The sequence below is a fragment of the Drosophila melanogaster genome, chromosome X, assembly GCF_000001215.4.
Source record: "Drosophila melanogaster chromosome X".
Classification (NCBI taxonomy): Eukaryota; Metazoa; Arthropoda; class Insecta; order Diptera; family Drosophilidae; genus Drosophila; species Drosophila melanogaster.
In genome coordinates, this window is record NC_004354.4 from 6,540,048 (window position 1) to 6,566,808 (window position 26,761).

Here is a 26,761-nt window from a genome sequence, read left to right on the forward strand (position 1 = left end):
ATGATAAAAGAAAAATTTTCCAATTCACGCGAGAAATCCATATTGGATTGCCATGGCAAAGTCTCATAAGAAAAATATGCAAAGGGTTTGGCAGGCATTGACTTTGTTCCTGTTTATGTTCTTGTCTTTATCTTTGTGTTCTTGTTCCTGTCTTTCCACTACACTCGTATATACCCCTCCCATTTGCGCACCCAGTGGTCATTAGTCATGCAAATGAGCTGGGATTATCAAGTTTTGTCGCTCTCTCGCTCGCTCTCACTTTCCTTATCGCTCAGGATCAGCTGACGCTGAGAGATATGCATGTTGCATGCACTCGCAAAAATAGTTCATAAAAAGAGCAGCTTAAGAAATGGACACTTTCGACCTGAAGGCAACTTCTTTGTTTTTTCAATAACCACTCGTATCCCAAATTTCATATCAATAAGATGGTGTTTAATATAATCACAGCTATTATTAAGATCCTAAGATCCTATACAATTTGCGTATCTAGAACGCCACAAAGTATGCTATGCTTGCTGCAAGCCACATTAAGTCTCAGTTTTTCACTCCCTTCTCTCTGGATATGCTGGACATACTTCCTAGTTGTGATCATGTTTTTCCCCAAGTGTAGAGAGCGTTGCAGTGGCAGTGGCGTCGACGCCGCCGCTTTGGGCCGCCGAGAGAGCCCGCGCCTAAATGCGGCAACAACAGCGGCTTGCAATCAGTCAAGAGCCTCCGCTCGTGCCAACCGCATCATTCGCCACGCCCCTCAGCCCTCCGCCTCCTTTGGCTTGCCGCACAAACCCAACATCAAAACTCACTCGCTGTTGCATTCGAAAAATAAAAAAAAAATTTTTAAAGTGTTTACGCGTTTAATTTTTTTTTTTGACTGTTTTGTTGCAGGACACTGCAACACTTCGTGCTTTATTTTTTTGTGAAATAATTAGTATTTGTTTTAAGGTGAAACCCGACTCCTTCGCGTTATTAGTCGCGTGTGACAGCAGCAACATCCAGCAAATAAACCGCAAATCAATCAAACAATCGGCAGAGTTGAAATAAAACAAAAAAAAAACAAAGTAGCGCCCGCGTTTTTAACCGCGCGCAAGTCGCTGGCAACTTTTCGCCGGAAAGGCAGGCGCAACTTGATCTTTCCGTAAATTAAACTATTTACTGTTTAAATATTTGTCAAGTACACAAAAATACATACGTTGCTGCTCGTTGTTGCGTCGTCTAAAGTTACAAAAGCCTTCAAGTCGACGTCTTTCTCTGATAATAAGCTCAAAAAACAGCAGCAGCAACAGGTGGGTACAATTGCACAGGTACTACAGATATGTAAGATATATATATAGTTATATATATATACATATATATATTGGGCGGAAGATTGACTACAATGTTTGGTGGAGGAATTCTAACAGTTTTGCGGTGATTTCTGCGGTTTTCTTGCCGCCTGGCGCCACCTAGCGGCGAATACTATGCTCATGGGAGGCACTGATTAAAAAAAAGTTTAAAGTCTAAACTTATTAAATAATATCAAAAAAAGAAACTTTAAGATGCTTAGGCTATTTTCATGGTATCATGCATTAAATCATGTATTTTATTGCCTGGCTTTGAATTTGCCCATTTTACGCTTATGCTTATTTTACTCGCCATAAATCTTGACTTACAAAAAAAAAAAAAAAAAAACACGGAGTGATTTTCGATAATAAAACGTTTTTTAATTGACCAACAGCAAAATATGACGGTTTCGTTTCGCCGTTTTGGTAATTCATGAATTTTATGCGATCGCCAATCGGCATTCTTAGGGCATTGGCCACACGCCAACCCACGCGATTTGTATAAGATACGGATTGTGCTAAAAAAAAAAAATATATATATATGTATCTTTTGGTCCAGCGGACATGGCTTTATTGGACAACTGTTGTGATGGATGACCCATAAATGCGTTAAATGTCTGCTCGTCTGACGTCTGAATGATTTGATTTGTGTTTGCATTTAAATAGTTATCGTAAATGGGAAGGATTAGGATTATAGATTAATAATGTTTGAAATTCAACTATATTAATATACAAATTTTGTTATTCATATTAATATATGAATTCTTTGAGACATATTTGAGCTTAACTTGACCGAACCTTTCTACCAGACCCATCCACAGAACGCAAAACATGCGATCCCCACCTAAAAACCAATCGCAAGGTGCTCTCTTTCGAGCTGGCTCAGTTTTCAAGTTCAATTGCTCGACTCAATGTTGGGCCCAATGTTTGCCCAATTGTGGTTTTGAACTTGTTTGGCTTTGGCCCGAGCTTTTTCCCGGCTCCGCCCCTCCCCACCAATGGATTGCCAGTTGACCGAGCCCGTTGATGCTAACCAAAAGCGAAGCCAAAATGTTGCGGCCGTGCTAATCAAGCTTGCAACTCGAATGCACAGCAAGAAAATGTGTGCAATATACCTTTTTGAAATAATTCAAATTCAATTTTTGAGATTAGTTATCATTCTTAGTTATTTATAATGAGCCAAATAGAACCTAAATAGAATGTTAACTATATAATACTAATGAAATTCAAACATTATCATCAGTTTTGCTGCGTGCATTAATGGATGCACTTGACTGTGTTTTTCGTTTTGTAGTTTCGTTTCTAGTTTTGTATTTTATGTATATGTATGCTGTCCATGTTTGAAGTTGGCCATTTACGGGGGAAATGTCACAACGCACATTGGGGTGTGGGGATCTGACCGATTCTGGGCTATTCTATGCGATTCCGATTACGATTGCGATTCCCATTCCGATTCTGGCTCGCCTCGTCGTCCACAGTGGCCTAAACACTACTGATCATGATCGATGGCAACTGATATTGCTCGGTTATTTTGCGTAGCCCCGGGCGGCAACGACAAATTCAAATGATCATCAAATAAATCAACATGAGAAATGTGCAGCGAAATAATTGCATCATCCGACAAAACGAGCAATCTCTCTGGCCACCCTCTATGGAATTAATCTTATGTCTAAGCTATACTATCTCGCATAATATTCATTTATATATTCATTTTGCTTCTATTTTTCAGTCATTCCTGCCATGGAGGTGGAATGCGATCTGGGTGATATACAAAATGAGGAATTGCTGAGAAAAATGGTAAGTTTATGATCCATGAAAATCAATAAGCTCCATTGGCGTCCAGTTCAACCATGAGGCAGTTCATCGATTGAATGCCAGTTCATTGGCTCCTTGACGGACTTGTGTCCCCGTTCCCAGCTCAATGCCAATCGTATTGCCTTTAAAGCCCTGTTTTTCCCCAGACGACAATTTCGAGAACTGGCCAGAAGCGATCCAGACCATCCATGGCCAGAGATTCACTCAATCGGTTAGTCAGTCGCAATCGCCAGTCGCCAGTCGCAGTCCAAACCAAACCCAGTTCAACCTGGCCAAATTGGGTCATTTATGGGGTTGCTCACTGGAGCTCACTTGGCCGCGTGGGCCGCTAGTCGCTGACTTGGCTCAGACATTTGCAATAATCGTTAAAAAGTCGTTAGAAAAGTCAATGGAAAAACGATGACGATGTCGCATCGAGGGTATCTGTCCAAATAAATGATGATCTATCTATCTGTATAAGCTAAGAATGTTGTGATAGTTTCAGAATCGAAGCACGGATTACTTTTAAAACAGAAAAAAAATATATATATAAAATAAAGAAAAATCGTATAATGATTTATAACGAAAAAAGAGCAATATTACTTAAAGTTAGAAACCTGAAAAAAAAAATATTATTTGGAAACTCATATCAACATTGAAATAGAAAGTAAACGAGAATATGGTATGATCTATTTATGAATGATTCTACGACTACTTTGAGCATTATATCATACCTTTATAGAGGGTATAAGACAATAACAGACCAGACGAAGAAGAAGAAGCGGCAAACAGCAGACGAGAGATAGCCCACGCAGTCGGTGTTGGAAAGAGAAAGAAAGATGGGACGCGAAAGAGATATGTATATATGGTGAGAAAGAGGGTGGGAGAGAGACAAATTGGGAGGCTGTGCTGCGACTGCGCAGTGACTGCGCTGCGACTGCGACGGACGCTGATAAAAAGCCTGCGATGATGACTCATTGGCCATGAATCAATTTCAGCTTTGGCCTCTGAGCCCGCTCCATGCGCGCTCTCTTTTTTCTCTTTTCGGCCAGCTATCTCTGCTCCTTCCTCCTTGACCAGGGATGGTCATTCTTTATTTTTTTTTTTTGATCTATCAACTTTGGTTTTGCTCAAGCTTGTCAGCCAGCAATGCCTTGTCTAATCAAATAACATTAATTTAATTCACAAATGCGGCTTTTACTACATTAATATGTCCATAAACAATGGTGAATAAATTACAGTGGTGTCGCGAAGATAACCAATTTTTTAGAGGTGTAAAGACAACACCTAAAATGTCAATGAGAATGACAATCAAATTTGCCATTAAATCTTATCAAATTTCTGCCAATTTAGAAACACTTTCTTATCTAATCAAATGAAATTTATTTGAATTTAACGAGCGAAGCTTCTACACACACAGCATTTCCTATAAAGTAATAAATATTTATACAATTAAAATCGAATGCATATTTAAAAACCATCAAGGATAGTGTGCGCATCCCTGGGCGCTCAGTTCTCGACTCAGAATAAACCAAAAAACCGCCAGAAAGCAGCGCTGGTTGGCCACGATCCGAGTTTCTTGGCCATGAGGCGATTCAATTCAGCTTCGAGTATGAGTTCGATTCGAGTCAATTCGATTCTATTCCAGTCAATTCAATTCGATTCAGGCGCGAGTCAAAAAATCGCGTGGGTCGCCAGCCGTCGACTGCTGAATAAATCAGTGAGCCAAAGTTGAATTGGCACACCACGGAGTAACGAATATAAAGAAAAAAAAATATTAAAAAAAAAAAACAATGTATAAAAAACATAAATAAAACACCCGCGTATGGCAAATGGCCAAATGCAGCAAGTGGCCAAATGGTCAGTCATCGGTGGACAGTGGGCCACCAAATGGCCGGTGGACAGTGCGGCAAATTAGAACGACCGTCTAGTCACGACGTCTGCGTCTCCATTTGCGTCTGCGCAACGTCTGCGCCAACGTCGATGAGTAATTTTTTTTTTTTTTTTTTGGTGCCCGTTCGAATCGCAGCGTTTCAGTGGGAATGGTGGGCGCCAGCGGCTCGAGTGTTTTCCAAAAATGCTGAAAATAGTTTTGAGCCACACACACACACATTTGGTTGGGCTAAAGGTGTTTATTAACATATTGCAACAATGACACCCACCTCCGGCCGACGATCAAGTGATTTATTATTGTCGATCCGCACGGACACGGATTCTTTGCACAAAAGTCCGAAATTGAACACGTTTCAATGCAATCGCAGCGGATGAGCAATGTAACAAAATATTACTTACACTTTTATTAAAGTGAAGTGAGGGCATTTGTTTTGTTTTGTTTTGCAGAAAGGTGACTCGTTTTGGTAAACACCTTTGTAATGGTTTGCATTTCATTATTTTCCAATAACTTTGCTCATTTTGCTCCAATTTAGATGTGGCATATCTCAAAATGATGGCAATTTAATTGCCTACAAATCTGAATTATTATTTAAAATTATTTTTTTTTCTGTATTTTGTCAATTTTTATGGAAAATGATTGAAATTTTTTTTATCTCTTAACTAGTTAATGAAACCAGCTGCTTGTACTTGATGAGCCGAGTTGCAGAAAGTATTACAATTCATGATACGACCATTTTTCACCAAGTTATGAGCCGGTAAACTTTGAATTTGGTGACCCCAATTTAGGCAAATTGTTTGAGCTATATATCTCTGTAGCTCTCTATATAAAGCATGTATTCAAACCAATATGTTGTCACCTGAGTTAATAGAGAACTGCTGAATGTGTGGATCATACATTTTCATTTGCCAACCTGCTCGATTTGCCCCACTGTGCGGCTGGGCGGTCGCGTCATCTTCGTATTCGTCGCTTTTTCGTATTCGGTCATATCTCGGCTCGCTGCCGGCGTCGCCGTCGACGTCTAAGCGACAGCGGCCACTTTAGGCGGCTTTGATTCTGATTGGAAACTTCAGTCTGATTTTGGTGCTCGATCGATTGCAACGTGCCGACGCTCCGTGAAAAAGAACAACCATCCAAACGACAACAGTCAACGACGATCGCTTTTTTTTTACACACACACTTCTAGTTATTTGTTAATCGCACGAAAGTAAAAAAAAAAAAAAAACAGAAGGAAGAGAGAGAGAAACCCACAGGATTAGTTACACCAAGTGTTTTTTTAACGTGATTTTTTGCCGGTGCAATAACAACTCAACCACACAGAATCTCCCGTAACAACAACACAGCAGCAAGGAGAAGAATTCACGAAACAAAAAAATAAATATACAAAAAAAAAGAAAAGGAATACCAATTCTTTTTTACCTGAGGTAATTCTCTGTCATTTCGACCAGAATATGGGTAGTAAAACGTAAAAGAAGCTGCGAACAAGAGGTCGTAAAGCCATCTCTCTCAACCCCCCGTCTCTTTCACTCCTCAACCGTCTTCGCATAACTTTCACACTTTCGCACAGTTTAGCTTAACCTTTTTTTTCCCCCCAGTCTTTGCATAACAGTTAGTCGCTAACTGTAGCTATACCTGTACATCTGTAAGATACAGTCATCGTTGGCCGCAATGCAAAAGCTACAGTAAGGGCAAACAAGTTGGCCAAAGACACCCCCACGATTTATTATTTAACAGCACAATCGATAGTTGCGCGTAATTGCGGTGTTTAAAATCCATGGCAGACCTTCTTATTGCGTGGGGAAATTGACCTGTGCCATTTTTTTTTTTTCAGTCCTTGAATAGTTATTTTTAAGTCCGCTTTTGCAAATTTATTGATATGAACCGATTGAAAGCATTAAATGCCACCCAAAAGTTTTCATACTTCGGCAATTATCACACTCATAGTCTCTAATAAAAAGACAAAATAAACGACGCCTGCCAATTAGCGAGCGCTACCTGTAGCTGTACTGTTTATACGCCTATTTATGTATCTCTGGATGTATCTTTAACTGCGCCAAGTGGCTTGTAAACAAACAAACGGATCTTATCGGGGAATTTAGTGCTCAGTTTGTGGGTTTTCGTCGCCAGTTAGTTGATCGAAGATCGTACAACTAGAACAACTGAAACAGCTGACAAGGGCGGGGGCGGGCGTTACCAAATAGAAAGAGTTAAGAGTTATAAAGCGAGGAGAGATATACGTACGTATATGCATATGTATCTTTGTATGTATATGCATGTACTGTATGCATATGCTAATCGGGAGTGTATCTAATTACTGGCGAACAAGTTTACACCGCCGTGGGCCGTCGGCCTTGGCAACCAACTGTTCTACGCTCTTACGCTTTTCCACTTTTCCACTCACGAAACCAGATCACAGCCGAAAGGGATTTATTTTCGGGGAGCGGGGCTTCGGTTGTAATTAGCCATGGAAATTGCTCCCATTGTCGGAGATAGATGATGTTCCGATAAATCTTCAACGTTCACAATATGCTAAACTTTATATTGCCCGCTATCCACCTGGTATAATCTCCTTCTCTATAAGGAAATTTGCGCTATTCGATATAACACCATCTGTTGCTTCAAGTTAGGGAAACTATCATATAACCATATACTTTCCTAGAAGTCTTTATTCTAGGTTCGAGTGTGGATCTCAAATTGTATTATTCGAATTCGAATTGATCCTTTTGGTGTGCGGTGCTACGATTACTTAACTGGAAATTTCAATTCTAAACAAAATATCGTTTGCTTATAGCATAGAATTATGGCTTCCAATGTCTATCCAATTTGATAGCCAGACAAACTAACTGCGAATCTCAAGCTTGGCTTCAAATTGAGCCAACTATAATTTGAGAAAACAGTGCAAATGGCTTTCCGGCCAGCGAAACAAAAAAACTCCACCTGCACTAATGACTGTGGCTCCGATAATTGTCTGGAATATACATATATATACATATATACACTATGCGTAATTCCGTTTTCGTATATGTATGAGATCATTATTGGGCTTAAGATTTATACTGCTTATTTGTTTGCTTTGCGGCTGGCTGTGGCCCCCACCGATTTGGTGACGATTGTCGGCTATATATCACCTATGGATCCAAGCTTGCATTATAATTTCCCACACGCCTAACCATTTGACAGCTGTCCATCGATCAAAATGCCGAGAGACCCCAAAAACCGAAAATTGAGTTATTTTTTCACGTTTTCCCATGGCACTGTAGACAGTGAGGACCGGCTAATGTGCGTCCAGTTCTCGTGGTTCTCTTTTTCGTATGCAAGCGACGGCCCACGAAAGTGCTCCACTTTCAGAACTTTGTTGTTGCTGCTGTGCTGTGGTTTTATAGTGCCATGTTTTATTCACCTGGGGCGATGTCATACCCAAAATAAGAGGCAAACAATTAACAGCGATACCGAAAGCACAAATAAGTCCACGAAAGCAAACATAAACATGTTTTTGCCACCGCACACCACCGTTTTTGTCAACCTAAAAATGACACAATTCAAATTATTGTAGACTATATTCTATATATATATATTCTCGATTCTGGATTCTTGATTCGCAATTGGGCGTATGGACAATGGCAATTGGGTCACTTTAATATGCATATGCACACCACACAGTACAGATTGAAGGGGAATCGGGATCGGGAATTGAAGCGAAATTGAAATTGAAATCGAAATCGAAATTGCCATAAAAATACACAACAAAGCACACAGAACAAGTGACGGCAATTAACGCCGGCAGCAAAGTGCAAAGCAATTTTGTTCAGCGTATTGTAGAGCTCGCTAGTAACTGAAAAACAAAAAATTGAACTCGGTACCATTAACGTGAAGTTGCTGATCGTGAATTGCTAAACCATACGCATAAGTGTGACATTCAAAGATTAATGCAAAATTTGCATTAAAATATAAGTACATCAACAATTAAAATCTGTATATAACTTGTAAACCAATCTTAATAACAGTTAACATGGCAAGTCTGAAAGTACCTGCATTTTTTAAGTTCTTGTTTACTGCCAATATCACTGATAAAAATAGGAAGTTCTTATCTACAGGGAAATATATCAGTAAAATATGCATTATTTTTAAACGCTTACTATCTGACATATTTCTGAATATTTCATGTCCTATCTCGGATTGATGTGCATTGAATGGGGAAGCATTTAGTTATGAGCTAATCGCAGCCAAGGTTTATCTGTACAGTGGGCACCGGCTAAGTGGGAGCTCCCGCCTGACTCCGCGACCTTATCTTTCTCTCTTTTGATTTCCACCTCAATTAAGTTTTAATAAAGTTTAATTTCAATAACAAAAAGATTTCGGTTTTGGCGCAAAAAACCAAAACCAAAAAAAATAAAAAAAAAAAAAAACGGAAAAGTTGGAGGTCAACGTTGCTGACACGACAGCTTAATAAATGAAAAACAAAAACAGCTAAGAAGCGAAAAAAAAAACTTCAAAATAATTTATCAGCATTCGCACATCAACGAAATCTCGCACGTCACGTCATCAGACAGAGACGGCGAGAGCGGGCGCAGAGCGAGAGGCAAGAGCGGTCCATCCGCAGTCGCAGTTGCAGTCGGCGTTGGCGTTGGCGTCGACGCCAACAGGTTGCCTGCCGCTGCCGACGTCGCTGCAGAGGTGCGAAATCAGCGTCTTCTTCTTCATCTCAGTCAGACGGCCCGGTACTTTTAGAAATTACGTCATTGCGGGCAGAGACAGGGGCTCAGCTACACTGAAAGAAACGAGTTCCGATTGAGCACTGAGCAGCAAAGTGTGTGTTATTCTTTTTATCCGTTATCATTAGAACGCTTAGAGCATTTTCAATATGAATACTCTTTATACCGCTATTTAGTTTTGATAACGAATGTAGATATAGATGCTTAGAAATTGTTTGCAGTGCACTCAGAGAGTCGGAGTCTGCTGGCAGCGGCGCTGGCAGAGGCGACTTAAGACGCAGGTCTAGACTGCGACCACGCGACCAGTTCTTGAAAAAATCACACACTAGCAAACACAAGCGGGCAAACAAACAAACAAACAAATAGACGAAAACAACAACAAGGCAAAGTTGCAAACTTTTCGCACACACACACACACACACATCACACATAGATGCACATACATATCTCTCATTTTGATTTCGCGCATTTTGTTTTATTTTGTCAATTCGAATCGGTTGATTTGGGCGAGTGAAAGCGCTGAAAGTAATGGCAGCGCCATCTGTCGTTCCGTTTTGTCAGAAAAGAAAGCACCAACTTCGCATATCAATCACTGGGGATCCCACAAATATGAGATTTCGCTAATAACTAGGCGGAAACGACAGCGTTCATAAATCTCCGGCATCTGCTGGAAAGGTTGTTCATAACTCTAAAACCATTGGTCACCGGCTGATCTAATTAAAACGTATTGCAATTTGGCTGCCAAATTGAACAGATGGTCATGAGAGAATGATATTTACTACCATATACATATGTTATTAATGAGAGTATACCTGTTAATATCTAGTATTTTGAAAATAGTATTAGCCAAAACTTTAGATTAAATCATAATTCCACTTCCCAATGTATGTACTTTTATCCATTAATACAGTTCTATGCATCATAAATTTAATGCCCAATCTTAACTACTAATCTGCAAATTATTCGTAATTTCAATTCCATCTGGTTTCGGGAAGTTTCTCATTTGCCTGTCGTATGGCCTCAGTTTGGCTAAATTTAAACAGTTAGCGAAGTTAAGTCACCCGGCACAGAGATCGAGGTGTCATTATTGTTAATACAAATGTTATTTGACATGTTTTTCCGCTATAGCGAAACTGGTTGTGTTGAGGTGAGGTGATATCACCGCATCAACTTCACTCAATTTGTGTTTGCTAACTATATTTCGATCGCGCTATCTCATCTAGCACCCCTCTCTCTTTCACTCGCTCACTCGCTAGTTCTCTCTTTCTCTCCCTCTATTAAGTCTACCACCTTTCTAGATCATTGTTTAAATAAATATGATCGTGCTAGGCTCTTTGTTGAGGCCAATACGATCCGCTTATCGGTCAGTGCGAATTGTTCCATGTTTTATTTATAAGCTAAAACGTCAGCCCTCAAATTCGATTCGATTCTGATAAGGGAACTATGCGAAAGTTTAAGGGATTTCCAGGGAATAAGGGCGTAAATGGAGCAAATTCCCGTAAACTGAATTCGGATTTAGGTGACTCTCTTGCGTGTCATCGATTCTTTGTATACTTGTTGCTCTATTTCTACACAAAAAAAAAAAAACCAATCTCCATCAATCATTTCGTTGGTCTGAATCATTCAATTTGTTACCCTTACGCTAATCTCAACCATTTTTGGTCATCGGTTGCTTCTGCCATTGAAATCTGAGAACTTATTGGGGGCGTCATCTTTATCATCATCATCATCGTTTCACCGGCTAGAACCGGGCATTCGATTCGATTTCAGTCTATAAAGCTGAGTGGCTGAGTCAGCCGATGGCGGCTGCATTTGTTGTGTTGGCTGACCGGCTAATTGTTAGTGGCCCGCGGGCGCCATAAAAGGCGATCCAAGCCGCTGGAAGCGACAAGCGTGGGCTCCCTGCACTCCACTTGGACTCCACTCGCAGGCACTCAAACTTGAGCACGAGTTCACTTGGCTTAATTGGCCCAAGGACGGGCCTATCTACACATAACGAGTTGAGAGCGTAAATGGGTGAACTACATTGGAATAAAACAAGTGCTGAGACTGCATATAAGCGAGATACACTGGAAATATTTTGCAATTATATCGCTTATGGAATTTATTATTTTAATGGAATTTTCTCCTTCTCCTTCCTTTCAGTGGCAGCAGTCCGAGGACAGTGAGCGCAAGAGGCAGATCCGATCGCATCTCTATAAGCTGCGCGAGTCGCGACTTTGCAACCTCTATAGACACGAAACGGACCCAATGTCGGAGCCCAACGGAAACGGACATGGCAACGTGAACACGCTGGCCGGTTACGCGGGCAAGGATCCGTTGGCCACCAGCCACGGCGATGCCCTGCTCGACCAGAATTTCCAGAGCCTCAAGTCTAAGGAGGTGCGCGATTCGACTAGTCCCACGCATGAGCTGCGATTCCATTCAATGACGCTCAGCCAGCCGAACACCACCGGTTGGGATGTGCAGACCTCCTCGGAGGTCAGTCCCGATGGACGGGCCTATCGTACCGAAACTCTGGCCAAAACAGATGGTAAGTGACTATTCGTTTTGCTTGGTGGTAGCCCCCTTTGTCTGGCTGGCACCAAAGCTGTCCAAAAACACAGGCATTTGCTGGTAACTCACTGACTCTATGGACTTGTTATCATATTGATAGCAAATTGTTGGTTTTACAAGTCATATAAGTTAGCCAACTGAGATTACGGTAAATGCCTGAGCGATCTAACCCCCTTGTCCCTTGTCGGTGAAGTTTTGTGTATAACCCAACTCTGTTTGTTCTGTATGTCCATGTCCACCACTCGACCACTCGACCACTCGACCACTCGAACTTCCTCCACCCAACGAACCAACCGACGAACGAACACCAACACAAACGCAGGCGTGGAGAAGCTCAATGGTGGTGGCCTGGCCGAGTTTAAAGGTCGCAACGAGCAGCGCTCGAGTGCCTCCCATCAGGGCGATGACAAGAACTTTGTGAAACAGGCCTCCGATAGCTCGAAGACCCAGCTCCAAGAGACGGTGGTCTTTGGTGACGAGACCAGTGGTCGCACCGAGATGAAGATGAGCTCCACCTCCACCTCGTCCTCATCCAAGGTGGTGTCTTCTTCGTCCACCGTGGAGTATGGCGATGAGCCGCGTTATCTGCTGGATAACCAGGAGAAGCCACATAAGCAGCATCAGACCCGCGAGTGGGAGCAGGATCAGAGGCGTCAAGAGCAGCGCATTCAGGAGCAGCGCCAAGAGCAACAGATTCGCCAAGAGCAACTGCAGCGCCAGGAGGAATTCCAGCGGCAGGAGCAAATCCAGCGTCAGGAGCAGATCCAACGCCAGGAGCAGGTCCAACGGCAGCAGGAGCGATTCACGGAGAGCCGCGAGCAAAGCAACAGCACCCGGAATGTCCAGACCCAACAGCATTACGAGGAGAACAAGCGCTATGTGGACATGGACAAGGCATCGCCGGAGTATCAACGCCATGTCCAACATCTAATGGAGCAACCCGGCGAGATAATCTCTAATACGGTGGAGTATCCCAAGCCTAATGTCAAGATGATCACTACTGTTAAGCGCCTGCCGGACGGAACCATTGTCAAAAACAAGCGCTACGAGACGGAGCAACTTACTCCCAGTCAGAGTCATACAACGCACAAGCAGACCAACAACCAGACACACAATCAAACCCGTAACCAAGTCCACAATCAGCGCCGCGAGCAGGATGAGCAGGATAGCCAAACTCGTGATGTAGTGGACAATGTGGAGCAAAAGCATGTGACGGAGTCGCAGAGCTTCTCCTCGGTGAAGAAGTCCAGTCGACGTTTCTCCACGGAAACCACCTCGGAGACCGTGGAGGAGTACGATGACCGTGATCAGCCTACATCCAGGGTGGTGCAGAAGGCACCGACACCCTCTTACGCCCCACCATCCCATTCACCACGTCAGTCGCCGGCCAAGGATTTTAGCACCCATGGTTTCCCCTCGGTGCGTCCGAATAAGGCCACACAGGAATATCCCTCGCAAAGACCCGGCATTGCTGGCGAGGAGGTGGTGGTGGTACGTTCGGAGAAGAGCCGCCAAGTGAAGCAACAGACCAGCTCACAGCGCACCATCGAAACGGAAGTTGTGGGCGATGATTACCAAGAGCCGCAGAGGTCTCCACAGAAGCTGAGGGAGGCACCGACACCCAGCTGGGAGCAACCCGCCACCAGACGTCAGCCGGTGGAGGAGGATTTTAGCACTCATGGTTTTCCTTCGGTGCGTACAACCACAACAAGCACTCGTCCCGATCAACCCGATGGTGAGGTGTTGCACACGTCCAAGACGGTGAGTCGCAATCAGAGCGCCAATCGCAAGACGAACACGGAACGGATCATTGAGACACAGGTTGAGCATCCCAATGCCCCATCGCACTCGACTCCGCGATCCGGAAGTCCACGTCGATCTCAGCCACGAGACGATTACGCCAGTTCGCCACGCGGACCGGCTGGCAAACCGAGTCAATCGCGGCCCAGCAACACTGGAGGTAGCACCACCACCAAGACAACCACCACTTCGGAGCCGTTGACGCGGCGTCAGCTGCAAAAGGAGCGCGAAGTGGACGCCGCCCATCGGGCATTTGCCGCCTCGCTGCGCAGCAGTTCGCCGGCGGACAGCACCACCTCGGTGGGTTCACACCATCAGACGCCACGATCGAGCGTTTCCTCGAATCGCACCTTCCGTCGGGAAATGCGTGAGGGTTCCCATGACAGCCAGGCGCCATCGGAATCGAGCAGGATCAGTTCGACCACTGTGACTAGGCACACCACCGGTGGTAATGTTACCAGCAACACCATCAAGACCAAGACCACCAAGCCGGTGAAAACTGCCAGCGAGCCAAGGTCGCCCACCCCAAAGGCAGGAGGAAGTGTGACCACCACCACGACTACCATTACCACCAAGTCCAGTCCCAGTCCAGCACCAGCCTCACCCACAACCGCTGCACCACCCACCTCAGCACCAGCCAGTTCCGCACCACCAGGTACGAATTAGAGAAAAAAAAAAAAGTTTGATGACTTTTTTAGAAAAAAAAAAAAAATAATAATAGAAACCACATGAATATATATGCTATATAAATATTGGAACTATGAACTATGTATATGAATGTATATCCTTCAGATAACAAGCTATCACAGTATACGTATACTACCACTAAGCCCGGCGATATATTCTCTCTGCCACCAACTACTCCTCCTACTATTAACAACGAACCAACACTAACCACCACCCGCAATACAACAACAACAACAACCACCACCACCACCGCCACCTCCGACAATCTCCAGAATCACCCGAAAAAATCTGCAATCGAACCTGCTACCGATACCGACTCCCAGCCGATCCGCAAGGTGAAGCTGAGCGCTAATGAGGCAAAGGTGGTGGAAGAGGCACCCTGTGTGCGGCGTCAATATTACCAGCTGGGAAATGAGGGGGAAAACCCCGAGACGCCCGAGAGCTCAGGGACCCCTGGTAAGGCTTGAATTCAACCACTACCCGAAAGTAGGCAAAAAAAAAAAAATAAATACAAAAATAAAAAAAAAACAATAAAATCAAGAAACTCTGTACACCTAACTATGCTATCTTTACTTCTTTATTTTTTGGATTTTTTTGCAAATAAATATACTTGAAAACTGTTTACCAAAACCGCAACTATGAAATGTTCAATGTTCAATGTCTTGACCAAGCACATTACACAAAAAAGCCGAATTTGCACTGAATCAATCACAAAATGGGATGCCAATTCTGTGGGTGGCAGACTGAAAGAGATCTGCGCCCTTAACTCTACCACTACAAGTCTAACATTTCTTTCTCTCGAGCTTCCACTAATGGGTGTATTTCTATTTGGTTCGATATTGCCTGAGAACGTGCCTGTGCCTGCCTAATACCAATACCGTAGACTTTGCCTAACATCCGTAGCGGAAGCTGACAGCGTAGATGTAACTAATCCTAACCAATTAACAAGGGCTATGCCATAGTAGACACAACATACGTTCACCAAACACACAACGGTTGAAGAAGTAGACGAGTTCACATAGCGCCTTGCGTCCCCCAGTCTTATGCCCTGATCCGTTGCAGCCAACAAGAAGCCCCACCAAATGAGGAGGCCCCACGACGAACCGGAGCCACAGCTGAGGCGTAGCTCCAAGTCGCCCAGTGTGGAGCCACGTCAGGTGCAGCGGGAAACCACTTTTGAGGGTCGTCGCGTCTCCCAGGATCGGGAGATCTCGATTGACGAGCTAATTCTTATCGAAGAGACGAGCGGAGCTCCTGGTTCGCCGAAAATTCCATCACCTAGGGCTCAAAGTCCTGGAAAACCAGCGACTAGGTCCCAAAGTCCCGAGAAACCACAGCCTAGGGCAACACCCAGACAAAGTCCTGAGAAGGAGCAGCCGGCCTTTAAGCAAACACATGAGGTCTACACGCCAAGCCAACCTGAAAAACAGTTTCCCCGTGCTCGCAGTCCCGAGAAGACTCCTGGATGGACCCAACCCCAAGTCTCACCTCGTCAAAGTCCCGAAAAGCAATTGCCCCGTGCCCAGAGCCCCGAAAAGGTTCCTGCAGTAAGGCAACCTAGTGTTTCTCCCCGTCAAAGTCCCGAGAAGCAAATACCCGACCCAAAGACTCGCGATCAAGGTCCTGGTCTTCCTCGTATTTCACCTCGCCAAAGTCCTGAGAAACAGTTGCCCAAGGATGTTCCCCAGAAGAGCCGCCAAAGCCCGGAGAAGGATCTAACCAACCAGCAGAGACGGGAGGAGGAAATATTCCGCAGCACCATTACCACTACACAGAAACGAACCACAAACAATCTAAACGAAGAATTTATAACGAACGAACGAGATAACCAGAATCAGCCCATTTCCGAAAAGAAACCACAGATCCCAGCTAATGCTGAACCGAACACCAAGCCGTCTGAGACGATTGAAAGTCCAGATGGTGGATTTCCTTCCAAGACCACTGAAGTTGAGGCTCAACCCGAAGTCAAGGAGTCACCCACCTACCGCAAAAAGGGCTTGACTCGTCGCGAGACCTTCGAGGATCGCTGTCGCCAGATTTTGGGTATGGAGGAAGATGGCGATACTCAGGGAACTTATACTGAGCGACCGAATAACGAACAGGAAGATGTAAATGTTTCCCACACAACCATAGAAACCATTCAAGTTAAGATCGAGGATTGCCCCAATGATGACGAAGATGATAAGCCGCGTCGTGTGACGGAGACATATGTGGTACGCACGCAACCGAAGATTAAGGTGGAAGAGGAGCTCTTTGTGGATGTGACCGAAGCAGAGGATGTGGAGATTCTGGTTAACCCATCGAAAAAGTCACCCAAGGAAGAGGATAGCCCAAAATATCCAAAAGGACCAGAAACTCCCAAATCTCCCAGAAATGATCAAAGGATTCCCAGCATTCCAAAGAAGGGACAGAGTCCTGTTCAATTCAAGACAGAAGAAACTCCAAGATATCCTCAGGAACAAGAGAGGTATCCAAAAGAACCAGAAACTTCTCAATATCCCAAGGAGAGTCCTCGCAATCCAAAAGAGGATGCCGAGACCATTAATATAAATGAAGAGACCACCATTGTTATTACCAAGGAGGGATCAAAGTCTCCCTCTCCCAGGTGGTCTCCTTCTCCTGAACGTAGAGTTCCTAAGAGTCAACAGCCTCCTTCTCCTACTGCATCGCCATCAGTATCTCCCGTTTCTGGTAGGAAGATACCCAACGAAGTGGAGTCAAACTTTGTGACCGAAAAGATCATCGATTGCCGGGGAAAAACAGTTGTAGAGAAAATCAGCCAGAGACCGCGTACTCCAAGTCCAACAACTCCCAAAAAGAATACGAAGCCATCGCAAAAGATTCCAGAGAGAGTACCCGAAACTGAATCGGAGCCGGAAAAGGATTCAGAATCGGAGACCAAGAAGACGACCAGTGTAAGTGTCACAAAAACTGAAACCGAACGTCGCAATTCACGCACCACTAAAACCAAGCAGCCACTGCCGCTCAAAGAACCACAATCAAAGGTCCCAGCCGGGAAGAGTCCTCGCAAGGATTCCCTGACGGGTCGCAAGCGGGATAGTCTGGTGGAGGAGACACGTATCACAACAACGACCACAACCACTCGGCAGGGTCGAAAGCCCAGCGATACGAATGGCTCGCCTTCGATTAAGGATCGTCTTCGCTCTTCGCCGCGCAAGCAAAAAACTTCTCCACAACAGACCAGGACGCCCACGCCGGCACAAACGCGTAATCCAGAAGATGACGTAGACGGAGACTCCTCTTCCCCAGATGCCAGTCCCACCAGGGTAGGTAACGAACGTCGCCGATCTAGCAATATTTCCGTACACACGGAGATCATCATAGATCACATGGCGCCCAAGTCACCGAAAACGGAGAGACGATCCCAAGGTGGCACCGGAAATGTACCCAGTCCAATTAGAAAGCTTCCGGTAACGGAGCGCAAGGAGTCAGCACCTGTGCCCCGAGTGACTCGACGCGATAAAGCCGAGAAGGTCACGCGCTCCACAAGCGAAAATATCATTAAGATGAGCGGTACTAAGCCTCATCCTGAGATGAGTAGCCTTAAGCCAGGTGGAGATAGGAGCCGACCCAGCAAGTGCTGCACCACCAAGACGATCAATCTGAGCGAGCAGCGCATCAACACGGCCACTGATATAGAGGGTGTAATCATCGATATCCAGCAGGCGAAGAGCTCTAGGGAACCATCTCCGGATAGGATTGTGCCAACTCCTGTGCCCGCTGAACTGGAAACGGGAAAGCCCCGTTATCCGGATGTTGTACAGGAGCCCGATGATGAGCCGCGTCGCAAGCCACAGGTCACAAATATTCCGATTTTCGAGGAAGAATCTCAAACCTATGTCGGGTGTCAAATTTCCGAATTGCATAGCTCAAATGGCATAGAGGTTGATATTCTGGATAACCCCACTGTGGAGGCTCCCAAGAGCCTAGACTATCCCGTAAATACTCCCGATACGGACGAAAGTCTATTGAGTGTGCACGAGAAGGTCTCTCGATTCACTCACTCAGCCGAAAAGGTTAAGGAGCCAAAGGTTTCCGCGCCATTTAGCAGGGAATTTGATGTGAACGCCAAGATTCCGGAAAATGACGATTGTCTGCTTAGCATCAATCAGAAAGTAGACAAGTTCTTGCGCACTGCCGAGAATGTTATCAGGCCTACGTCACTCCCTTCTCGACCTGAGATCGAGCGTCCAGGATTGGAGGAGATAGATGAGGAGCTTCTGCGCGACGATTGTACTCTGAGCGTCTCCCAGAAAGTACACAAGTTCATCGACACAGCCGAGAAGTTAGCGCCCACTATGCCACAGAAGTCACCACGTCTAGTAGCCAATATTGAGCGTCATATTTCCCGACAGAGCGAGCCAGAACGCGAATTGGATGAAGAGTCTGAACCAGAGTTAGATCGGGACACAGATGTGGAGGACGACGATCAGACTAGCCAACTCGAGACGGAGGAAGAGATCACCCAAACTGTAACTAAGAAGGAAACCCTAAAGGAATTCAAACAACAAACTAAGGAAACCAGAGAGACACGTCGGGATTCAAAGGCCGAACCGGAAAAGCTACAGAAGAAATCACCTCAAACCAAGGTCAAAGAAGAATCTGCAAGGGTGCCCAAGTATCAGGCAAAGGTTTCACAAAAAGTGTCACAATGGGAGCCTAAAAAGCAACCTCAAAGGGAGCCAAAGGTAACTCAAAAGGAAACCCCATTGGAACCCAAGAAACAACCACTTTCGAAAGTTAAAGATGAACCCGAAAAGGTGAACAAAAGGGAACCAAAGGTGCCCCAAAAGGAATCTCAAACCAAGCTCAAAGAGGAACCAGAAAGGGTGACCAAAAAGACACCCCAAAAGGAACCACGCAAGGAACCACTGAGACAATCCGAAGATGAGCCCGAATTCTCCCCCGAAGAAGAATTCGATGATGAACCTCTGCCAATGACAAAGACACACACCACAGCTATTGAAATGAAGCGTCAAAAGGATATCCTTAACCGCCCGTCTGTATTTGGCCAGCGCACGCCAGAGCGCAAGTCCAGCACTACGCCATCGCCAACTAAATTAAATGGAACTCGTGGTCGACCTAGTCCCAGCACCAACTTGATTACCGAAGAGAAGAGATCGTACAGAAATCAGGTGACCAATGTGAGCAAGCCGGGAACCAGAAAAACCACTCCCTCGGCCAATTCCCCAGCGCAATCGCCACCACCCAAGACCACCAGCATTTCCAAACGAATGGAGCAAATCAGTCAGCAGTCATGGGTTGTTCAAGATGTTGATGTTGACGTAGAGGTGGTGGGACCTGCGCCACCTTCCCACATCAGCGAGAAGCCGCAAGGAAAGAGCCCATCCCCAACGTCATCGCGATCGCTATCGCGATCTCCCTCCCGATCGCCCAGTAGACGCACCTCCACCAATTTGAACACGACCTCCACCAACACCACCACCACCACTGAGCACCCGAGCACCATCAAGACAACTACCCCAAAACCGACTTCAACTAACCCATCCAAAGACGAACCCGAAATCATACCCATTGAATCCCTTACAGAAAAGAGCATCACCACCACTTACACGACGAACACCACTGGACGAAATGTGGCTAGCCGCAGGAATGTGTTTGAACCTGTTCACGAAACACACGTGGATTCCGAGCCAACTGGTCGCCGTCCCTCGTACATGGATCATACAAAGAGTTCCCTTGAGCACATTCGACGCGATTCGCTGGAGATCAATAAGAGTCACTATTCCAGAAAGTCCTCCATGGAGGATGACTCTCCTGTGGAGCCACGCAATCCCAACTCATCCGTGAAATTCGATGTGCCAAGAAAGTCTTCGTCAAGAGGTGCAGATGAGCCAAGAAAGACATCGCTGAAGGGCAAGGATGAGGACTCCGATTTGGAGCTGGAGATCGAGGAAATTTTCGATTTGCAGCGACTGGAGAAGCTTTTGGAAACAGTTGCCAGCTACGAAATGCGTCGCCGCATTCGTGCACAAATGCGTCTTATACGCAAGAATATGATCAATGCGGGTACAACTACCACCATCACGACCATAACCACGAGCACAACTCCGGGCAAGAGTTCACCACTACCCAAGATCAGGCGAGATCAAAGTCCTGCGGGCGCTGCTGAAGTAAAGACCAAGGAAGTGCGCACCACCACAAGTCGCCGACAGCAACAACAGAGAGTGGAACAGGTGGACAGCACAACACCAATAGCTCCGGGAAAAACATCACCTCATGGTAAGCCGCCAGTAAAGCCGAGGGAAAGGAGTGCCAGTCCCGCGCAGAAGCGCCGCATTAGTCCGCCGGGAAAGCAATCGCCCGGAGACAGGAGCACCACCACAACCACTAAGGTCACCACCACAAGCACCACCCGTGGTGCTCCCAGCAAGCCAGCTCAAGGACCCATTTGGGCAGATCGCTCGAAAGTGTTGAAGGGCCATGCCACCGTTCCACAAACGAATGGAAGCACTCCCCGGAAAGGATCCACCTCTAGTACCACTTCGAGCAGTGGCAAGATCACTCGCACAATGACCAGTTCCAGCACCACAACGAGCTCCAGCAGCACTACCAACACACGCAACAAGCAGCGCGAAGAGGACTCGATCACCTCCAGTTATGGTGTGGGTCCAACGGACGAGAACGGACTGCCGCTCTTCGGAATTCGGGCGCTCAAGAAGAAGGCGACGCCACCGGCAGAGGAACCCTGTGAGACCAAGCAAGGTGAGTAGATGGTGGTTAGTGTTACCTAAACCATACGCAATGTTGCTCAATATCCACTCCGATCTCTCCATCCAGAAGTCACAGGTTATGTGATCGAGGAGCAGTTCTACTCAGATAATAAGTCGCCACCTCGTCACGAGCGCAAGGAACTCATCTACTCAAGCAATGCGGACGAACTGGCCGCCATAAAACAGCAGCTTCAGGATGAGGATGATAGCTCACCGCCGCTATTGGATGCCCGCGTGGTGCGTGAGTTCAAGAAGGTGGAGTCACAGCAATCGCTGCCCGAGGATGCTCGTTATGTACGCCGGGGATCGGTGAAGGAGCTTAGCGAGAAGTTCATTCGCAAGGAATCCTCCTCATCCACACATTCGACCCACTCTTCAATCGCCCAATCGCTGGTGAGGCATGAGGATGAGACCGAGGATGATAGCGAATCCAATGACGTTTGCAGCGTGATCGAGGCACCACAGATGCGTCAGAATCAGAGTCACACCATGAGCACCACTCGATCCAGCAACACTCGTTCATTCCTTAACAGCAGTGCCGATCAGCGACAGGTGACCAGTGTGGACGATGTCCTCGAGCGCATGCGAAATGCGGATAATGGTGAGTACTCAATACACTCGCCTCACTTTTTTTAAAAAGACTCATCGTGGCTTTGCATTTTCCAGTCGAGGAGCCCGGAGATTCTAGCGAGGATCGCGAGGCCCGTGCTCTGCTCAACAAATTCCTGGGAGCCAGTGTCATTATGCAGGGCGTGGAGAGCATGTTGCCACCCACCGCCACGGGTCAGCGTCTAAATAGTCAAGGCGTAAGTAGAGAAAAGCAGATTTTTCAACAAAATCAAGGGGTTTTTAGGCATAACTTCACTAATATCGTCCATACAGACAAATGAGTAACTGTTTTGAATAGCTAATTATCAGTAGAAAAAATCCCAATCACTTTTTGGGGGATTTAGAAAAAAAAAATTTTTAGGTCAATTTTAATTTTTTTATAAGGGGTAACATCATCAAATATTGAAAAAAAAAATTTTTTTTAAATATTTTTTTATTGGAATGCCAATCGATTGGGAATTAAATTTCGAGCTCAACGAGATATTACATTCCATATTTAGACAATTATTCATATAGATAAACGCTAATAACCAATACTAAAGATGCCTATAACTTTGTAGGGTACTGTAGTATTCCGTCTTAATTTTCACAGTGGCGAAATAAGCCTCATTTTACTACAGTTTTCCCAGCACTTGTTGCACGTTTTAAGGCGCTATTTGTTGTTGCAAGTGCCATGCAAGCATAACCTAACCTCAATGATGCGCGAGTTAAGTCCGTGATCGAGGGTGGAGCCTTTTGTGAAGATATGATGTGTAAATGTATGAAGGTTTTTAAGTTTCAGCAGATAGTTGTAGTGTGAAGATTTCCAATAAAGAATACGACTGACTTTCTTGAAGTTCAAAATCAGTATGAAGTTTATTGTCAGAGAGTGGCTACTCGAGTCCTCCGTTTTCGTCTTATACATAAGTACATAGGTTCTTAATTGTAAGCATAATGAACATGCCGACTCGGCATGTGGCTGGCTAGCTGGGGACAATGTTGCAGTGCGACTTTTGTGTAATGTCAGCATTCGGCCGGAATGTCAGCATTCGGCCGGATGCGGTGTTCCAGTTGCCGTCTTCCCGGTTGAGTGTCCGATGATTTGTTTAGAGGCGTGGGGGTTTAGGGGGTGGGGTGGTAACTCCTCCCCCCCCAGTTCGAAGTGACGGCCATAGCGAAGGTATGGATGACGCGTAGATTGGTACGTGATGATCCTCGTGGATGTGGACGATGTGTTTCGTTCGTCGGTGCAGCCATAAGATGACTGCTAGGAACGTTACCAATCCGAGCAGAGTGTAGAGTGTCCAGGTGTGCTGTATAGTATTGTGATGGACGGCCAGGATTTTATCCATTGTTTGGGTGGCTTCGAGGTGCAGTTTTTCTAGGCTTAGTACCGTAATAGTGGTATTCCTAGTTACTTTTCGCATGGGGGGAAGATCAAAATCCGTCTGTTCAGGGAACGTGTCAACCGTGCCGTCGTAATCGATACCGTTAATCTGTATTGTTTCGTTAATGTATCTGATGATGGCTGACCCCATTATTGAGAGCTCGGAGCCGTTTGTTAGGGATACCTTCAGTTTGTTCACGTTGAATGCGAAGATGTAACCTCTCTCTGCCTCGAACACGTCGGTGATGGGGCCGGTTTCCCGTACATCGCAGGAACTGTTTTCTCCGTTCAAAAGGTGTTCCAGGCATGTGTTGTTCTGTGGTGTATCAACGTAGAAGTTCTCGTCGCACAAGAATGTATTATCCAGTTTGGGGCATTTACGGGTCATATGAAATTTCTTATTATTAATATTATAAGCTAGGTAATTTGGGGTTATTACAAAATATGTGTTATTTATTGGTAATGGAACTAGTCTGGCGAGGGTATGAAAAGGTTGTTTAAAAATTGGGACTTTGATATTAAAAATAATCTTTTGTTCGTAATTTAGTGTATTCATTTGTAGGAAATTGTATATACTTTGTTCATTTTTGACTGTGATATTTTGTTTTTCCAGTATTGTTTTTATTTTATCCATTTCTTGTTCATTTAGGATGAACTTGGGAATTATATTTATTTTCGCCAATAGCATACTTTCTGTTATGTCGTTTAGGTGGTTAATGAATAATTCTATGTTATAATTAATCCTATTTAAATATTGTATTTCTTCCAGAAGGGTATCTTGTAAGTTTAAGTGTTTGTATATTTTGTTTTGTGAGGTATCAAAGAATTTACTTATCAAAATTTGTTCATTATTTATATGGTCCGTGATATTTTCGAACCGGATAAGTATTTCGTTGTTAAACATTACTTGTTTTTGGAGATTGTCGTTACTGACTTCGGAATTTTTCTTTATATTGTCAAGTTCTTCATGTATTTCTTTATTGTCGTTGGCATCCATGTTGCCGGTAACCACCTTTACTAGACTCCCCAATCCGTTAATCAAACCCCGTTTGTTTCTATATGAAGGTGTAAGGGCTTTGAGCTTTACTTGGGCTTGGGTTAATTTGGTTTTTAAAATTGTGACGGAGTCCGTCAACGTGGAATCGGGGTTAAATTTATTAATGGTCAGATGGAATTGTTCCATACATCTGCTGTAGTCTTGTAGGTTGATTACATGACTAATTATTTTGTACCTCTCAATTAGTAAGGCTTTCCCTAGTTCTATCTTGGCTATAGGGGCGTTATCATTTAAATAATGGACATGGATAGCCTGAGTTGGCACAAGGGTGAACCTGAAATGGTAAGTTAAGAGGTAGTGGGGTCAGTTATTATCAGTGTTGGGTACGTTGTTGCTTTTGTCTTTTTTCAAAACTGTTTTTCGAATTTTTGATTTGTGTAGTTTTTGATTCCTAGCAGTTATCAATGTATGACCTTTGTCGTGTTTGACTTTGTGAATCGAAAACCTGGGTGTAATCTTATTACGTCTGTTTTCCTTCCTAAGGACTAAAGTGTCTGGTTGTAGGTCTACGGGGTCTGTTCGGGTTTCATTTAATTTTAGGGTTCTCCTAACTACGTCATTTGAAAGTTTGTCCGTGATGAGGGGGTACAACTTCTCGCGAAATTCATTTAATTTCGTTAAGTAGTCGTGTTCGTTATTGAACTGGATTGTTTGGTTGAATATATGAGTACGTCCGTTAAATAGTTCAAAGGGGGTATGTTTAGTTGCAGAATGAATAGCGTTATTATATGTGATTAGGGTTTCGGACATTATCTCGTCATGCTCGCTACTGAGTTTCTGTTGTTTCCTGACGTCAAGTATTATTCTGTAAATCTCAGTTAGTGTCGAGTGAAGCCGTTCAACGGGAGAGTTACTAGAGGATTGTTGAAAGGACGTAACGTGTAGGTCAATGTTAAATTGAGTGCAGAACTTATTGAACATATCGCTAGCGAATTCTGCTCCCTGATCATAGATCAGCTTTTTGGGAATACCAAATTGGGAAATGAAATGTTTTAAGGCTTTAACTACGTTAATGCAATTCCTATTAGTTATAGGGTAGGCAGCCGCAAATTTAGAAAATTTATCGATAATAGTAAGGTTATAATTTTTGTTAATAGTATAAATGTCTATATGTAAGATGTCCAACGGTTTTGAAGGTAGTTCGGATATTTGGTAAGTGATCTTTTGAGGTTGTCTGTCGTATTTTAATTTTAAACATGTTTCACATTTTCGAATTAACTGAGTTATTCTCTCCTTCATATGTGGGAAGAACTGTTGTCGTTTTATGTGTAAATATGTTTCATCGATCCCTCGATGGTTACTATTATAGTGATAGTCGGTTATAATTTTTTCGATCTCCGTACTATCAGTAATTTCGGGGAGGAAGATCAAACATCTAATGAGTTTAAATTGACTGTGGGCTGAGAAGTAGGTTTGGTAGGCTTGTTCCACCATTTGAAAAATGTGGTCGGGGGCAAATACCGCGCATGTCTTGTTTGGTTTTAACGACTGCCTAAGAATGCAAACTACGTCGTCATACTGAAAATTGGGTTTACAGAATTCCCTCCTAAGTTTGTGTTTAAACGGGATCAGTGTGGCGTTATTTGTATCTGGGGTTATTTTGAACAGGAGCTGAATATTAAAATCATTAAGGGGTTTCTCTGAGATGGGGCAAACATTTTGAGGAATTGATAGGGCTTCGTTATGGTTGACAGAGGCCTCTGGTCTACTGAGAGCATCAGCAATTACATTTTGAGAGCCTTTCTTGTAGACGACTTCGAAATCGTACTCCTGAAGCTGGAGTCTCCACCTAACTATTTTAGAATTTGGTTGTTTGAAATTCATTAACCAAGTTAGTGGTTTGTGATCGGTGATTATAGTGAATCTCCTGCCAAAGAGGTAGGGTCTGAAGTATTGGACCGCCCATATAATGGCCAGCATTTCCTTCTCAATTGTGGAATAATTTGTTTCCGCAGCCGACAAGGTTCTACTAGCAAAACATACGGGCCTATCACTATGCACCGGACCTTGGGATAGGACAGCTCCTATTGCGAAATTACTTGCGTCCGTGGTTAGTGTGAAAGGTTTTGTAAAGTCCGGGTATTGGAGGATTGGGTCGTTAGACAGTAAGGTTTTGCAATATTCAAAGGCCTTTTTGAATTCATCATCTATTATGATCGATTTATTGTTTCCCCTTAATTTTTGTGTCATGGGTTGGGTAAGTCTCGCAAAATCTCTG

The 26,761-nt window shown here is 44.4% G+C and overlaps 1 protein-coding gene across 20 annotated transcripts in view, besides 1 other annotated feature; it reads left to right on the forward strand.

Moving 5' to 3' along the window:
- Positions 1–723: 723 nt before the first annotated feature.
- CG34417 (uncharacterized protein) overlaps positions 724–26,761 on the forward strand; it is a 48,403-nt gene continuing 22,365 nt past the window's right edge. For 11 of the 20 annotated variants that reach the window (NM_001169208.3, NM_001272350.1, NM_001272354.1 and 8 more), the window contains exons 1-8: positions 724–1,280; positions 3,046–3,113; positions 11,859–12,246; positions 12,592–14,724; positions 14,862–15,212; positions 15,819–21,503; positions 21,579–22,112; positions 22,178–22,317. In NM_001169208.3, coding sequence (NP_001162679.1) covers positions 3,057–3,113; positions 11,859–12,246; positions 12,592–14,724; positions 14,862–15,212; positions 15,819–21,503; positions 21,579–22,112; positions 22,178–22,317 — 9,288 coding nt within the window. In that variant the 5' untranslated portion in view covers positions 724–1,280; positions 3,046–3,056. Of the gene's footprint in view, positions 1,281–3,045; positions 3,114–6,071; positions 6,426–11,858; positions 12,247–12,591; positions 14,768–14,861; positions 15,213–15,818; positions 21,504–21,578; positions 22,113–22,177; positions 22,318–26,761 lie in introns of those variants that run through there. The other 9 variants (NM_001298018.1, NM_001201619.3, NM_001298019.1 and 6 more) reach the window with 7 other exon arrangements.
- Positions 22,826–26,761: part of a mobile genetic element that runs on past the window's edge.